The following is a 16,680-nucleotide window of genomic DNA, read 5'->3' as shown; positions in this document are numbered from 1 at the left end:
ACAATTGCGATTTATCTTCGCGTTAACGAAACAATTATTACTAATCACATCGATTTTCGAGAATTCGCAAACATTAAAATTCCTTAAAGATTAAATAAGATGACGGATTGAGATGAGTAAGAGATAGGCGGTGCCTCACATTTCTTTCACTTTATATTACAATACATTAAACAAATAATTTATTACAGAAGATGAAAATAGCTTTTACGTGATGATACATTGGGATGGGGATTCAGCAAATAAAAACTTTGATATTTTGACCAGAACCAAGTAAGCGCGCCTCTACACGACAGTATTTGCACTTTATCATATAGTTTTCTCTAATACTTAGCTATTGTGTATCTCGAAAATTAGTGTGTGATTTATGAATATATATATAATACATATTATATTTATAATATATATTCATCCTATGTGTGTGTAACGCGGTTATCTATATAATACGGCTTTCTCTTTCTTTATTCGACGAGGAGAGGCAGTTGAAACACGCACAAGTAGCACGAATATGGTAGACTATCTTTTCTCCGTATTCAATACGCGCATCATCACGTAGCCGGCGATCGTGGCGATCGCGATTCCTATCCCTGCTTTCCACCAGACCAGGGAGTCCCCTTGCATTAGGCCGAATTGATTTATGTGCCTGAAATGTGTCGATTTCACAAGATTCGCTGTTATTCTCGCTGCGTGAGAAACTCCAAATATTCTAGCATGATAAAACCTCAATGTCGTACTCTCGAAAACGGCTTGATTATATACAGCGAGCGATACAGAGACACAAATATCGAAATCAAATTTTTGGTCAAACTGACAATGAGGTCTTATCATACAAGTGACATTAAATCGGAAGGGAAATCTTTCCTGTTAGGGTGTCTACGCATAGAAAAGCGGTGACTGAATCGACAGAAAAATCGTGAGATTCGTTGCGTGTCGCATGCTCATGCTTGAACGAAACCCCAAAAAAAGCTTAATGACATTGACTCAATGACACTGTGGGCTTCGCGTGGGAGAAAACGCAAGCAGTAATGTGAAATAAAACCTTGTGAAAGAACTCCACCACGGAGGAGGTAAGGAATCGACAAGCAACATGTGGATTGTGCGCCTCATATGGCTGAAAAGAGCCAATTACACTGTAACGTACACGTTTTTTTTTTCCGTGCGGTGACATATTTTAATATGAGCAAATCGCCCGGCACATTTAACACGAGAAGTATGGAGTTAAACCCCGTGAGCACATGCATCGAGAGGAATGTAAAATGTACGATGACGATGATTGAATGCAGTTTTCACGATTTGTTCAAGCTTCTAGATTTTTACAGTGTGAAATTGAAATTCGGACCAACCTGTCTCGGTAAAATAATACCCACGCTCCTTGAAAGCGGCTAAACACGAAATATCTTATCGTTAATACCGAATCATCTCCTCTTCCTTTCTTTTTTTTTTTTAATATTACGCTATTTTTCCTTAAATTAAATTATAGGAAAAGAACGAGGAAAAGGTGCTGCGTGAAACGTAAAAAATCTATTGTCTGAAAGTAACTTTACGATGAAAAATATCGTACGAAGGAAGAAATAAGCGAAAAAGCTTTAAGAGCCTCTCGACGCGTAATCTATACTTTCAGCTACAAAGGAAAATTATCATCTACTGCCCGTAAATCGAGGAAGCCCGAGATCCCCGTCCGGCGGTTTCCGTTTAATACCGTTCTTTAAACTGTGATAACTGAACTTACGGGAAGGCTGCCATCGTAGCTAGCTTGACGAAGATCTCACGGCGGATCGTCCGTGAGATGCTGTACGGCTGCGGAGGCATCAGTTTGTACTTGCTGCAGAAGGCGGCCGGTTGCAACAGATAGCTCTGCTTCACCTCGGAAAGGTCACTTTTATTCGCTACTATCAGAACAGGAATCTTACTGTCGGCGAAGTATTTCTGCAAAGACATACGTATCGTTCGTCGTTGCGAATACATTAAGATCGTTATGATGCGCGCGAAGAAAAGATACGGTGCGCTTACGATGTAAATACGCGCTATATACTCGAACGACTTCGGATTACTGGCGTCGTAGACGAGAGCAGCCGCGTCGCATTGTATTTCCGCCGGCGTTAAAGCGTCCTGAACGTTCAGCACGTTTATATCCTTCAACACTATCGTCTTCTCCTGCCCGTACACGTGCAACGTGTTCACAGTGACGTTGGCGGTCGACGGTACCACTTTGTCGTTCAGTTTCTGCAATTTCGTACACGTAGATACAACCGCGGACAGTTTGGCTGAGATAATCCCGAAGAACGATTGTAATCAGCGAGTTTACCTCGAGTTTGGGGTCGATCAGAGTCCTACACAACGTAGTCTTCCCGCTACTCTTCGGTCCTATGACGTGACAAGTGTAAACATTCCTGCTGGACTGCTTCTTCGCCAGATCCACCTTCTTCTCGCGAGTAACGACAATGGAGCTCGTCTGACACTCGTTGTGGTACATGTTGTATCCCAGATACGCCATGTATTCCAAGGTTTTGCGCACGTTCGTCAATGTGAGCAGTGCCCACTGACACATGTAGCCTTGAAACGTAATCCATCCCTGTGGAAATATCCCACGCTACATATTATGCCCGATTAAGTTACTTTCAAATATATATTGCTTATACGTGATATTTTCCTGTTTCTCAATACAGGTTTCACATAGGTTTCTTGTCGTTCGATATTCCGTGTCAATTTATTCTATAGTTCAAAGTTCTAAAAATAACAATCGCAAGCGTCAACCTTCTCATTCGTGGGTACAGTGTACTTGTATTCGTCACCCCACGGCGGGAAGAGACAGCGCGAGAACAACGACTCCATTTCCAAGGGCGAGAGAGCTCCGTCGCGATCGCGATCGTGCTGCATAAACAGTAACGTTAGGAATTCCTGTCCCTTGTGCGATAATTCCGTGCTACAGCCAAGCGGGACCTTCGATCTAAAAGCCGGAGTTAGTCGTAATCAGTGGCATATTGAAAGAACTCGTAAGTAGCCTCGTGACCTTTATACGTACGAAGGATGGATATATTCTTTTGACATTTGCAGCTCGTTGTCGTATCCGAATTTCCTTAGCACAGCCCAAGTTGTCTCGTTCCTCCCGCGTTGTATGAATAAACATTGTAAGTACATAAAACCTGCACGTGTAATTGCAATTAATAAAAGTTCGCGCTCTTGTATTTCTCCCCGGGTTTGATACCGGAATAACTGAAAATACCCACCTTTCATCGTGACACACCCGTTACATATGCCGTCGCAAATGTTTTTTGACAGCACAGCTTTCACATCCTCCAGCACTTGCGGTTGCAACGGAGTGTTGAAGCACCACTGCTGAAACGCGTTCAGCTCCATATCGTTTAAAAGCCCGTCGTTATCTACATCGCATATCTGCATTGGGGGGGGAAAAAAAACAATATAGTTTATATCGTAATATTGATTCTCGTTGTATATTTTACATAGTTAGTACGTACTCACTTTAAAAATTCGCTGTAGGGCAGTTTTGCACTCCTCTGTGAGCTGGAACAAAAATGAACGAATTAAAAAAAAAACCTGGGACATCAAATTAAAGGGAAACAAGGCAGATATATCCTCACCTCCTGGGCGTCATAATTGTACAAAGGTGTAGTCGGATGCAGAACTGCCTTTTGTGCATAATAAAACGTTTCCGAGACATTCTGAAGTGTTTTCGCCGAGCACTGAAAAGAGATACGTTTTTTTTTTTTTTTTTAACATAACAGTTCCCCCATTTTTCTTGTCGAGCAAACGGTATCTCACCTCTATGCAACTTTCAATCTCCGTGAATTCTTTCATGATGGGATATACAGCCTGCAAATTGCAAAATGCGAGTCATTAATACAGCGTAAAACGAGGACGCCGCTTAAACCGCCTCAAGAGAACCGCAAACCTCTATGGTGGAATAATCCACGAGATCAATCTTGTTGCCCACAAGCACAACCGGACACCGATCGTCGGGTGAGCATCTTCTGATTAACGGTAGCCAGTAGCTGGCAGCTCTATCCAAAGTATCCTCGTCGTCCACGGAGTAAACGACGCATATCACGTGCGCCTTCTGGATCTCCTCTGCCAGTTGATCCTCCGTTTGTTCCACAGCTGCAAACACACGACGCCAAGTTATCATTTCTTTCCGATGTGAGATAGTCAGGAGGGGATGTAACAAATTTTCTGACAACTCATTCAACCGTGTCAGGTGTCTTAATTATCTTTGAGGCTCGAACAAGCTCGGCGAAAAGGTAGAGACGCACACGGGGATGCTGTCACAAGTCACAAATACCTGAATAATCGACTATGTGTGTTGGCACTTGCTCCGGCGTGACGTCCGCCGGTATCGTGATCTCCTCGGCCTTACTCGGCACCTCCTCCGCGTACTCCTCGCTCACCAAGGACAGTATCAGGGAGGTCTTGCCGACGCCGCGCTCGCCGATCAACAGTATCCTGACGTTGCGCCGAGGCGCGACCGGGCGCTGCACCATGCTGACACCTCCCCCCGCGATACCGCCGCGCCGCTCGCTGTCGACTTCAACGACGTCGCTCAATCCTCCCTCGCGGACGGCATCCTCGCGCCGCACCTCCCGGGAGATATAACCTGCAACCGCTGCCGCCCGCGTAAACGCACCAACAACGCGCGGCACTGTTTCACGATGACATATTTTTTTTTTATTTAACGACGGGGACGACGGTCAACGATGCGCACCGCACTCTCTGCTCCTCTCTGCTCCTCTCTCTCTCACACTTTTTCTCTGTGGAATTTTGCGGCGCGTGTATCGTGCCGTAAAAAGGAATCGTCCCGCGCTTTGCGACTTAACGCTCCATCGAGAAAGACCGGGCTCCGATCGTCGCCGCTGGAGAGAGACCAAGTAAAAAGTAAACCCCGGCGGACTCGGCGGACTAAAGTAGTAGCGCTCCGAGGGTGGCCTTTTCAAGGTTACCTATGCCACCGCGATGAATGGTGCCATTGGTGCCCGCGTATACACACGACCGTCCGTGCGCGTAGTAGTACGTGAGCGGTGTGTGTGTGTGTGTGTGTGTGTGTGTGTGTGTGTGTGTGTGTGTGTGTGTGTGTGTGTGTGTGTGTGTGTGTGTGTGTGTGTGTGTGTGTGTGTGTGTGTGTGTGTGTGTGTGTATGTGTGTGTATGTGTGTGTGTGTGTGTGTGTGTGTGTGTGTGTGTGTGTGTGTGTGTGTGTGTGTGTGTGTGTGTGTGTGTGTGTGTGTGTGTGTGTGTGTGTGTGTGTGTGTGTGTGTGTGTGTGTGTGTGTGTGTGTGTGTGTGTGTGTGTGTGTGTGTGTGTAAAAAATCCGTTCGTTTGCGCTTCGTTTCTCTCTAACGTACGGCGGGTAAGGCAGGTATTTCCATAAGTCACATTCTGCGGAGTTCGAGAACGATCGTCGGCAGAAAGGCATTTCCCGGAGAAGGGAAATGCTCTTCGTCTTCCTAAGAATTTCGACAAGTCAATCGGAGATGAAGGAAACTTTTGGAAATTGCAATTTCGAAGCCAGTTACCGGACGCCCGAACGAGCTCGAGTCACTTTATTTCGTTGATTATGTGTGATTACTTTTTGAGACAATCCTTTCGGGCGACTTCGACCAAACTCTGATATTAATTTGATCGGTGATTAAACCTAATGTCAATTATTCCTAACGATGCAGATGGGAAAGGAGATCGAAGATACGGAAATGAATGGAAGAAATCCAAAACATATGCGCGAAAGCCCAGCCAGGCCTTTTAAGAACAGCCAGTTTATTGCGATGATTGGAAAAGTGCTGAAAAAGATAAGAAACAAAATAAAACAAAGATAATAAGAAGAGTATAGAAAAACTGGAGTTTCCACACAGTTTGGAGACACACCACGGCGATCGATAAGTTTCAGGTAATATATCCCGAAAAAGAGGATTAGAACGTCGAACATACATAAATATTAATTATGTAAACAAATTTAAGCAATTCTGCCGGCTGCACGCGGTCTTTGCAATTTGTTTATCTAATTCATATCTGTTACAACGCGAATCTTGAAGGATCTCGGAAAGATTCAACTTGCTCGGACATAAACCGCGTATACTTTAATTCCTTTAATTCCCGACGGAACGCGAGTCTTCGGGGCTCACGCTTCCGCGACAAATCTGTTTTCAAATTTTATTTACGTATATACAGCAGGCGCCGTGGGGACGCTCTTTACGTTTCCCGTCTGCGTTATCGATCGTTCGTACATACGAGATCCGAGATCCGACGAGGACGACTCGAGGTGTCAACCGGCTTTCCGTTGAGTTTCCGACAGCGAACGACTGGCAATTGGCAAATGTACGTGACGCGATTCTCTCTCGTGACCGTGTTGATGCTGCTTTGCACAGCGAGGAGTATCCGCGCCCAGGCTTATCGGAACATGTCGAGTTTCGCCGGGATGCATTCCGTGGCGTACGTCACGGTGCCGGACGACGCGATTGCGAAGAGATTAGCACGGTAAAGAGTTAACTAGCTGGATAAAAACGCGCTCATTAAGACGAATTAACATTAACGCTTTCTCTCTCTCCTACTCCATCAAGTGGTCTGGTCGAGAACAAGCTCGCCGCCTGCGTCAACATCATCCCGCAACTTACCTCCGTGTAAGTTTCTATCGCTGTACTCAGATATTTATCAATCTGTGAAGTACTTTTTGACTGAAGAACGAGTTTTGTTTTTTTTTCCTTTCGCAGATACGAATGGGAAGGGAAGATACAGGAGGAACCTGAACTTCTGCTGGTAGGAAAACGATCTATCGCGAGCTTTGTACACGTTGACGTGCATGCATAGAAATGAAATTGTTATTGACCGTCTGTCTACATACGTATAATTGCAGATGATAAAAACCAGGACGGAAAGAGTAGATGCTCTAACGAAATATGTCAAGTGAGTTAAACATGGCTGGATAATATCTGTTTTGGAATTATATCGACTTTTTGTAACTCTCTCTTGATCTTGTTTTGCAGAGAGAATCATCCGTATACGGTTTGCGAAGTGATTTCCCTGCCTGTAAGTTAATTTGCGTATCTCATTCTGATGGAAGAGCTCTACGTGATATTTTTAAAACAATCTGGGAAAGACAAGACATAATTATATACCATATACTAAGTATATACTACATATTAATAATCTGACATAATAATGTGACAGTGGGTGAATACAAAATACATGAACTTGACGATTAAAAACACTATAACTTTTTAAAACTTTACGTTTCAGATACAAAACGGAAACGACGATTACCTAAAGTGGATCAGCGAGGTGGTGCCACCGCTTGATAAAAGCGCTTAAAATAATTTAAGATACATAAGTAAGATTCTCTCAACGATTCGTCGGAAAAATCATTTTACTTCGCTTATATCCTCATGAAGCTATCTTACGTTAGAATAAAAAAAAGCTATGATTACTTGTAAGTACACAATAATTTAGACACAATCTCTGTAAAGTGTGAGATTTGCATTGAAAGTTCAAATTCTTCACTTACGTTATTAAAACACACTAAAGACATGCCAAGTGATATCGATCAATCAGTCTTACGGCGTTATTCGCACATATATTCTTAAACTATCACATTTGTTTATGCAATAAAACTTAAAGGTTTAATTTTCAACACGGTATTTTTAAAGTAAAACACATCGAACCTTTCTACACGATAATAAATAAGTCTTACAATAATTATATATAAATACCTTTTTACTTTAATATAAAACGTTTGCTAATTAATTTGCTATTCTGCTCACGGTTATACTCACATAAAAATAATTCGCATCGTATAAGCAATTTAAATATTAATTTCAAACTATTATATTACATGCGTGCAAGGTATCTGGGCTGCACTGGAACTGCCCTAAGGCACAATTTATAATATTTATAATGCGTAACGGGAAAGTATATTATAAACGCATTTTTAATTCTCAGTGTTTAATTTATTTGGCGTTTCTTTTGCCGCCATAGTTTTCGACGTAGGATAGAAAGACTGTTTTTCTTTTATTTATTAAGCGCCGCTTACGCTGCGCTCTTTTCTTTCTCCGCGCGACTCGATTGTCTCGATCTTCAGCTATCGAGTTGGTCTTTCCCACACTACGTTTACGCGAGCGTTACTTCTGTAGTAACTTACGATAATTCCTTCGCGTAAACGGGATTTTGTAGTAACTTACGATAATTTACTCCGCGTAAACGAGTAATATATCGTAAGTTACTACAGAAGTAACGCTCGCGTAAACGTAGTACCAGTCTTTTCGACTGTTCGACGTGGCCTACTCCGCTTGCTCCGCTGTATAATGTACATTCGCGGCTCACACTTCTGTGCTAGCGTACTGGCAATTGTACCGTTTTAAGTTCTACATCTACGTTTGCTAAAGGGTTATACCGGTAAGTACTTAAAACGCTCGTTATTTCTAAATTCTAAAGGAACAAAAATACAATAAAAATAACATTTCCCAAACGACACGATGTACAGGCGACTTTATTCTTTATGAAATTGATATGAAATACCAGTATGTTGTATGTGAGAGAGAAGGAGCAACGTGCAAAATAAAGATATTTCTTAATTAGTTGCAAAAGCTATCTATTAATTAGTCCTGATGGTTGCCATTAATAGTGTAGTAAAGAAGACACGAGCTTATGAGGGGAGGAGAAATCGTCCCGGGAGTCGTCACTTCCTGCTACCCCACTGGGTAAAGTAATATTTGTACTATTTTTATATAAATAAGGGTAAAATTATATTTAATATTATTAATTTCATCTCTGATTTAACATACGGGGAAAGAGGATTAGATCAAGAACGACGAACTATATATATTATGATGTTAATTATGTAAAAAATTTAAGCGATTCTGCCGGCTGAATTGATCGGGGAATTCGGTCGAAGCCGTCCTATGGAAGGATTATCAGTCGCCTTAAAAACAAGCGAATACACACTTTCTTATTTAAATCTATTAAAATGTGAATCCTGGAGGATCTCGGAAAAGATTCAATTTGCTTGACATAAATCGTAATTTCCAACGCGAGTCCTCGAGGCTTACGCTTCCGCGACAAATCTGTTTTCAAATTTTATTTACATACGCGTCATACAAATCTAAGCACGTGGACATTCTCATCACTGCCTTGCGTTCCCTGTCTACGTCACCGTTCATCCGGACGAGATCCGGCAAGGTTTACCGGAAAGCCGGTAAACGAATGTATACGCGACGCGAGCTTGTCTCGCGACTGTAGAACTGTAGAAGAAAAAGTAAACGCTCCAACGAAATACGTCAAGTGTGTTAAACATGGCTGATATATATATTTTAGAATTATGTTGATGGATAAATTATAAGAGAAAGACAAACTGAAAAAAAATATTTTATTAATTTCGATTTCGCTTTAATTTACATAACAAAGTATTCTATTTTATTTTATATGTGACATGCTTTTAAGTTTCAACTTTAAATTATACAACTGTATACAGTACACAATACAGCTATGTAAAAAAGAAAGAAAGAAAAAAAACATTTTTTAAAACTGATAATAATTTAATGTTAAAAAAGTTTAATAAATTCAAGCATAGAAAATCAACAACTCGTAAGTTACTGCGAAAGTTTGAAGATGAAGAAGACATTATTGTTCGCCCTTGTAGCCAGGATAAATTAGTAGTAACGCAGATGACAGATGATTATTGATCTTAAAGTCAGTCTCACTCAAGTTATGTTTGCACAAAGGGCAGAAATGTATGTTAGACTTAAAGGCCCGTTTCAGGCATTCTAGGCAGAAGTTATGTCCACAAGGGGTCGTTACAGGCTCGTACAGGATTCCTTGACAGCAAGCGCACTTGAATCTGCAAAATATAAAATTGTATTGTGTCAAGTGTCAGGTTGATTACTTTAAGTCATTTAAAAAGGACCTAACACTTTCCATAAAGAACATTACCTCGCTGAAACGCTATTCAAGAAGGCGGGTTTTCCACCGCTCAAAGTCGCCAAACATTCATTCCACAATTCAGTATTTATTTCATCTTTTTTTATTAAAGCTTTCAGTTTATCATCCAAATCATAGCCATGTTTAATCTTCTTATATTTCTTAATGTCCACGTCGTCTTCTTCATTCCCGTTAGCGAGTCGTTTCTCAGTCTTAGCTCCGGTCTCATCGAATGTCTTCATCGTCTTCTCGTCTTTGAGATATCCCTTAGGATACAGCATCTTCAAATTAAGACTAGCGATTCTCTTTTTTCCTTCTTTAGTCCACGGTGCGGGAATAGGATCATCTCTCCTTAGTACGTATTTCCATACGCGGAAGCCGGATTCTTCGACTGGGTAGTATCGTACCACTTTATATATACCATCATATCTGTGACAAGACCAAGAATTGTTAAAGAAGGAGAATTGTTAGGTTTTATCTGTTATTTACGAAAGTACGAACAATGCAGTCAAAATGTACCTGTTACCTTCCTCCGGTGCATATTTACTCTTTAACTTATAATTGCGTACGACTCGAATTTCTTTCCCTTTTTTCCAGTCAGAGGCTGTCGCACCCTCCTCGTCATTTACGGGAGCGTTACAACTCTTAGCCAATGCTAAATTCATCCTGGTTAGCTCCTGGTCCTTGCTTTGCTCCTTGTTGGTTCTTTTGTTACCTGTGTATCCGTAAAAAACACAAACGAATATACACACATCCACGTGCATTGAGGAGATATAGAATAATTTTGTGATTAAATTATGGGTAACTTTTTAATTTGATATACCTGACAAATCTCTACCACCCGAGCCGCTGTATATAAACTCATCACCGATGTCGTAATCATCCTTATATCCGCCCGAAAAAACGATAGAATACGCACAGTCTTCCTCTCGTCCATGAATGCCGCCTACGGGCGGTCTATGCACTCCTGCTTCCGAAACCTACGCAAACCCATCTCTTTTTTCACATCCATTTGGTAGATCATCGAGGGATTATGTAGAATTTAGAATTTGCCTTTTACCTGAATTCTAAACTTCCAAGTCGTACCAACGTCCACACCCGGAATTGGTCCGGAATGATGATGGGGTACCATGTAGCAAATTTCTTGTCTCCGAACATTAGCCATCCCGCCACGGCCGTATTTCTTTTTCCTTCCTTTCAGTTTGTCTCCTACCTATAATCGATAGAATGGCGATGACAAAAAATGATAATAAAGATTGCGGCAAAATATTAATCAAGATACACGTACCTTGACAATTTCATTTTCGTCGATTTTGCAATCAGGACAATACCAATAAGTTTCCTGCGGCACTTCCAGGAGCGGTGGAGTCAGACATTGTAGATGAAACATATTTTCGCATTCATCGCAAATTAGAAGCGACTCCTCATTTTCTTTGCCCGCACAAATATTACAGCCGCACGATCGACATCCCCTGTCAGGCTTGTCCCTGCACTTCTCACAATTAACGGGAACAGGTCTGCATTTGCCGTTACTCATCATGAACCGTTCGTCTTCTGCGGTTCTCTCTGTTAATAATTTGGGTGCTTCTATCGCGTATACTTCTTCCCTGACTGTCTTTCGAATGCAAAGCTCACTGTCACTGTTTAAAGAAAAAATTGTTGATACAAATTATTTTTTTTTTTTCTATATCAATCATATGTACGATTGTAGAAAAATGTCTATATCATATTTATTATTCCCCTTGAGGTTACAAATAATCTAATTCTACAATCTTATATAGATTATAAATTTTGCATTTTATCATTTTGCCTTATACACTAACAGGATAATGATTGGCAGAACAAAAACATACTTCTCGTAATGCAATTGCCCGACCAGCTCACACCATCTTCTTTTCTTCGCTACGTCGGCTATCGTGTAGTCATACCACCACCCTATTTTCTTGTCATCATCAGTGTTATAATTAATCATGACTTTTTGACCAACAGACAATTCGTCGACTGGTACAGAACGTCGCGCGCGTGGTCGTATATGCGCTTCAGATACATTGTCATAAGAATTATCAGACTCCCATAATATTTTATAAAATACTTCATCTCCCTTTTTATAAATATATTTTATAATGGCTTCGAACCAGGCACCAGTTCTTTCCTCTTTGCAATCAACCGCATCTCCAATTTTGTAATACAAACTCTCAGCCTTTTCCAATTCTTCCGATTCTTCCTCTCGTTCGCTATTTTTTTCCTTCTTTGTACTTTCTTCATTGGCAGAAGTTACTTTATTCTCAACATTATCTACCGCTGGTTTTTCTATAAGCAATATAACGTGATCAAAACATGCATTGTAATCATAAAGGTGATAGCCGTCCTCTAATTCTTTCCCACAATAGATTAATCGTTGCAAGTCCTTTTTAACATGCAGCTGTTTTTCAACCTCATGCTGGAAAACAATAAAAAAACACATCATATATTTCATTACGCGATACTCAGTCGAATCTTACATCTCAGCGAATATTTTTTATTAGAAATATATATAATCTCACATTATATTAAATAACTATAAAAGATTGGACAAAATTTCACTATGACATAAAAATAACTTAAATACCCAGAGTACCAATAACCATTGCTATCAATTATTTTCTATCTATGAGACATCTTTTCAGCATGTATGTGTCACGTGGTTTGCCACGCAATGTACGCTGTCACATCAGTTATCACACATATGCTAATACTATACAAAAACTCAATGTAGCAAATTGTTTCGTTACTTTTATTACAATTTGAAAATTAGAGCATATAAGAATCCAGATTTCTCGCATCTTAAAGACATCTTTATGATGTCTTTTAGACATCAATGCTACCTGGGAAGCCATTGGAAACCATCTCGAGCTTGTTTTGAAATTTCTGGATTATGGCCACGCAGGCTGCGCTGGAGTACCACGCGCAGCCACAATCCGGCAATTTCAAAACCAGCTCGAGATAGTTTCCAATGGCTTCTTACGTGCTCTAATTTTTCAAATTGTAATAAAAGTAACGAAACAATTTACTACATTTGAGTTTTCGATCTTTGATCTTTGACCTTTGATCTTTGCGGCAAACCATCCGTCATGTTGTTGATTGCGCGAAGCTGCATGCACAATGAAAAACACGGGCAACAGAAACAGAATAACATTCCCTGTTCCTGTTGCCTGTGTTTTTCATTACGCATCCAGCTTGAGTTGTCACGCGGTTACCATGACAAACACCATGTTATTAGCGGTGCAAATTGTCGTATTCATTTCCAACTTCTTGACCATTCTTGACGAAGCGTACCTACTGTTCTTATGCCACTGTGCTTCTTATGCGTTCTAATTTTCAGATCGTAATAAAAGTAACGAAACAATTTACTATACATTGAGTTTTTGTCGCATAGCATTAGCATATGTGTGACAGCATACGTTGCGTGGCAAACGTAAAACTACGTGACGCACATACATGCTGAAAAGATGTCTCGAGATACACACGGATAGATAATAATTGATAACAAAAATGCAATAAAAATAATCAGTGATAAATAATCAAGTACGATAAGTTACTATTTATGTCATCTGTAAACTCCCCATTACTGTATCTAGCAAATGTGAACGACAATAAGACTCGCATAATGCTGCAGTGCGACCCATGGCATTCTCGTTTTGCAAATTTACATGCGCATAATCGTATACATTTCTTCTTTTTTTTTTTTGGTAAATCTGAAGAATAGTGGCCTCCTCACCGATTTCGTTCAACTTGAGCTTAATCGACGCGTTTTTGCACGAAACGACCGAATCTGGCAGAAAAAAGTGTCGCTCTGCCCCGCGAAGCGAGATATTAACGGTTAAAGTTGACAGGAATCAGGTTATGATTCCTGTCATACCGACGAGATGCAGCGACTACGACCGGCATGCCCTGCGGCCACACGCGCATGCTCAGTGATCGTACGCGCATGTAAAACTGCGCCAATTTTAAATGAATCAATCGTGCGGAATAACCAAGCATCTCGATTCAAGCAGTTAGGTCTCACGCTGGGAGTTTCATTAGTTTAATTATGCGTGGGAAGCACACACACACACACGGGGGAGTGCAAGGGGGGCCCTTCGGCCCCCCCCTCTCCCGCACCCACCCCGCCGGTAGGCAGCGTCGACCTCGCTTTACAACATAAAGTACATGCTAAGTTGTAAAGCGAAATTATAAAGCACATGCATGGAGGGGGTGCAAGGGGGCTTACATGCGTGAGCGCACGTGAACAGGAAGGCTTTTCTCCCCTGCACCCCCCCCCATGCATGTACTTTATAATTTTGCTTTACAACTTAGCATGTACTTTATGTTGTAAAGCGAGGTCCACGCTGCCTACCGGCGGGGTGGGTGCGGGGGAGGGGGGCAAAGGCCCCCCCTCGCACCCCCCCGTGTGTGTGTGTGTGCGTGCTTCCCACGCATAATTAAACTAATGAAACTCCCAGCGTGAGACCTAACTGCTTGAATCGAGATGCTTGGTTATTCCGCACGATTTTGATTCATTTAAAATTGGCGCAGTTTTACATGCGCGTGCGACCACTGAGCGTGCGCGTGTGGCCGCAGGGCATGCCGGTCGTAGTCGCTGCATCTCGTCGGTATGACAGGAATCATAACCTGATTCCTGTCAACTTTAACCGTTAATATCTCGCTTCGCGGGACAGAGCGACACTTTTTTCTGCCAGATTCGGTCGTTTCGTGCAAAAACGCGTCGATTAAGCCCAAGTTGAACGAAATCGGTGAGGAGGCCGCTATTCATCAGATTTACCCCTTTTTTTCCACGAGATACATACGGCGTTAGAAGGTGACGAAGAAATAGCAGGGGAAACGACATACCTTTACATCCTCCACAGTGATCAGATTGGAAAACGTCACCGAAATTTCTTTCTTCGTGTACGCGTTTCTCACTTTGATAGACGACATGTCCAACGAAGTGAAGTTTTTGTTATTCTGTCCAGGCTGGATGAAAGATGAAGGTGATTGACAACTCAGCGACGTCTCGACTAATTCTGATGAACGGTATCGAGAAAGCTAGAACAGGCAGCGGAGGAAGAAGTCAGAAGGATTGAAGCAGACGGGAGGATCGAACTGGAGCGTTCAATAGCGAATTCGGTTGGACCCACTCAGTGCGCAACAACATACCAGTTCAATAACAGTTAACCGTTACGCCGTTGTGTGTCGTTTGTGCCCACCTATTAACGTCCTCGACGGTCCGGGGTCCGTACAACTTTGGCGGGAATATCCACGGAAAATCATTGTCCCACCACGATAAGGAACCATGGGAGGGAGGTCTCTCCTCCCATTCGTCGATTTGTAAAATCCATTGTGTCTTTGTCTAACGTATCTCACTTTGTAAAGGTGCCCTCGACACTCGCCGGCAGCTGGCACTCGCCTAAAAGAGACAACAAGTATCGGGTGAAGAAAAAACGTTAGGAATAGTAAAGAGATAAAATTAATAAGCGAATAACAGAGGGATCAATCGTAGGTATAGATTAGGAAAGAAGCGCTCATATGTATATATGTAACAGAACGCTCAATTGCGGCTACGTGTTTGTCGTGTGTTAACGCTTCGACGCGATTAAAGCCTAGACATTTTTATAATTACATAACGTTTAACGTACGTTTTACGAGCGTGATTCGTAGCAAAAACGGAGGCGCAGAGAATTACTGCGGGACGCCGAGATGCTCCTCTTTCATCACTTATTGCTATAGTTCGCGATCGTGCCGCTCGTGTAATCTACACGCACGCCTCGAATTTGCTTTTATCGCACCCTGATTAGGCAATTTTTGATCAATCCATATGTTTCAGGCTAACTACGACGAAATTGATATCTTACTTATTATTACTTTTTTACCAATTTACTTATTAAAGCAAAAAAATTATACGTATAAACTATTGATGTACATATAAAAAACTATTAAAGTTGTATGATAGAACCTTTCTGGTCAAGTGGTTATCTATCATATATCTAACTAGAGTCCCTTTAATAAATGTCTACAATGCGAGTCGCAGAGTCGTGAGTCGCAAGAATTAACCAATCACAGAATTTGAGGAGAATAATCGACTGTGATTGGTCAATTCTTGCGCATTTATCGGCAAAAGCACGAGAAACAGAAAGAGAAAGAGATATAAGAGAGAAAGAGAAAGCGATATACAAGTAAATCGCTATCGCTATCGCTTATTGTGCAAGGGGCTTAATATACATTCATATCGCTTTCTCTTTCTCTCTTATTTTGCCGAAACTCAAGATGTCGCGACTCTTATTAGAGGGACTCGGCCCGGTTCGGGTTCGGTGAGCGCGCTATTAGCGCTATATCGCATATCATTTCTACCTTATCGCTCATCAGGTGTAAAACGAGGATAAGAATAAGGCTGAGTTTCCACTGAGCGCGTCACGCGTCGCGTCGTCCGCGTTGAACCAATCAAAACATCCCATTTCGATCCCGTCACAAGAATGTAATGAAATGGGATGTTTCGATCGGTTAACTTGTGACGACGCGACGCGTAACGCGCTCAGTGGAAACTCAGCCTAATACGGCTCTGTGATTGGTTCGTGACATCTTAAGATTAAACTTAAGACGGTCTTAAACTTCGGTTTAGGCCAATGAAAACTGCTGCTTTTCCGTAAGAGCTGCAAGTTGATTGGCTTAAACCAAAACTTGGACCAAGTTCTTGCATCGTGGACACCGGGCTTAAGAACCTTGGCACATAGAAAAACTTAAAAACTTAAGCAGTTAA

The 16,680-nt window shown here is 41.7% G+C and overlaps 3 protein-coding genes across 5 annotated transcripts; 1 reads left to right on the top strand and 2 right to left on the bottom strand.

Annotated features, from left to right (window-relative positions):
* Window positions 1-135: 135 nt before the first annotated feature.
* Miro (mitochondrial Rho GTPase) lies at window positions 136-5,001 on the bottom strand. Of its 2 annotated transcripts, XM_077405954.1 has the most exons (13): window positions 4,295-5,001; window positions 3,908-4,113; window positions 3,778-3,828; window positions 3,597-3,698; window positions 3,478-3,519; window positions 3,225-3,390; window positions 3,020-3,140; window positions 2,752-2,944; window positions 2,303-2,569; window positions 2,008-2,220; window positions 1,727-1,923; window positions 1,341-1,379; window positions 136-640 (listed from the first exon to the last, which is right to left on the bottom strand). In XM_077405954.1, the coding sequence occupies exons 1-13, from the start codon at window positions 4,491-4,493 to the stop codon at window positions 514-516; spliced, it is 1,923 nt and encodes a 640-aa protein (XP_077262080.1). In that variant the 5' UTR covers window positions 4,494-5,001; the 3' UTR covers window positions 136-513. The 2 variants fall into 2 exon arrangements, with proteins under 2 accessions (XP_077262080.1, XP_077262081.1); XM_077405955.1 differs by lacking the exon at window positions 1,341-1,379.
* A 396-nt stretch (window positions 5,002-5,397) lies between these two features.
* On the top strand, window positions 5,398-7,626 carry Cuta (cutA divalent cation tolerance homolog). 2 transcript variants are annotated; one of them, XM_077405973.1, is made up of 8 exons: window positions 5,402-5,566; window positions 5,669-5,889; window positions 6,171-6,476; window positions 6,560-6,619; window positions 6,710-6,755; window positions 6,853-6,902; window positions 6,983-7,025; window positions 7,236-7,626. In XM_077405973.1, the coding sequence occupies exons 3-8, from the start codon at window positions 6,316-6,318 to the stop codon at window positions 7,305-7,307; spliced, it is 432 nt and encodes a 143-aa protein (XP_077262099.1). In that variant the 5' UTR covers window positions 5,402-5,566; window positions 5,669-5,889; window positions 6,171-6,315; the 3' UTR covers window positions 7,308-7,626. The 2 variants fall into 2 exon arrangements, 1 of the variants encoding a protein (XP_077262099.1); XR_013256903.1 differs by having other exon boundaries at window positions 5,398-5,889; window positions 6,983-7,124.
* A 1,714-nt stretch (window positions 7,627-9,340) lies between these two features.
* Uhrf1 (ubiquitin-like with PHD and ring finger domains 1) lies at window positions 9,341-15,216 on the bottom strand. The gene is made up of 9 exons (XM_077405953.1): window positions 15,084-15,216; window positions 14,778-14,972; window positions 11,762-12,348; window positions 11,197-11,548; window positions 10,969-11,121; window positions 10,732-10,888; window positions 10,428-10,623; window positions 9,921-10,337; window positions 9,341-9,828 (listed from the first exon to the last, which is right to left on the bottom strand). The coding sequence occupies exons 2-9, from the start codon at window positions 14,862-14,864 to the stop codon at window positions 9,612-9,614; spliced, it is 2,166 nt and encodes a 721-aa protein (XP_077262079.1). The 5' UTR covers window positions 14,865-14,972; window positions 15,084-15,216; the 3' UTR covers window positions 9,341-9,611.
* Between the last annotated feature and the right edge of the window lie 1,464 nt (window positions 15,217-16,680).

The sequence above is a fragment of the Temnothorax americanus genome, unplaced genomic scaffold (assembly GCF_048541705.1).
Source record: "Temnothorax americanus isolate GAGA-0224 unplaced genomic scaffold, ASM4854170v1 Scaffold20, whole genome shotgun sequence".
Taxonomy (NCBI): Eukaryota; Metazoa; Arthropoda; class Insecta; order Hymenoptera; family Formicidae; genus Temnothorax; species Temnothorax americanus.
This window is presented reverse-complemented; position numbering and strand designations above follow the sequence as displayed.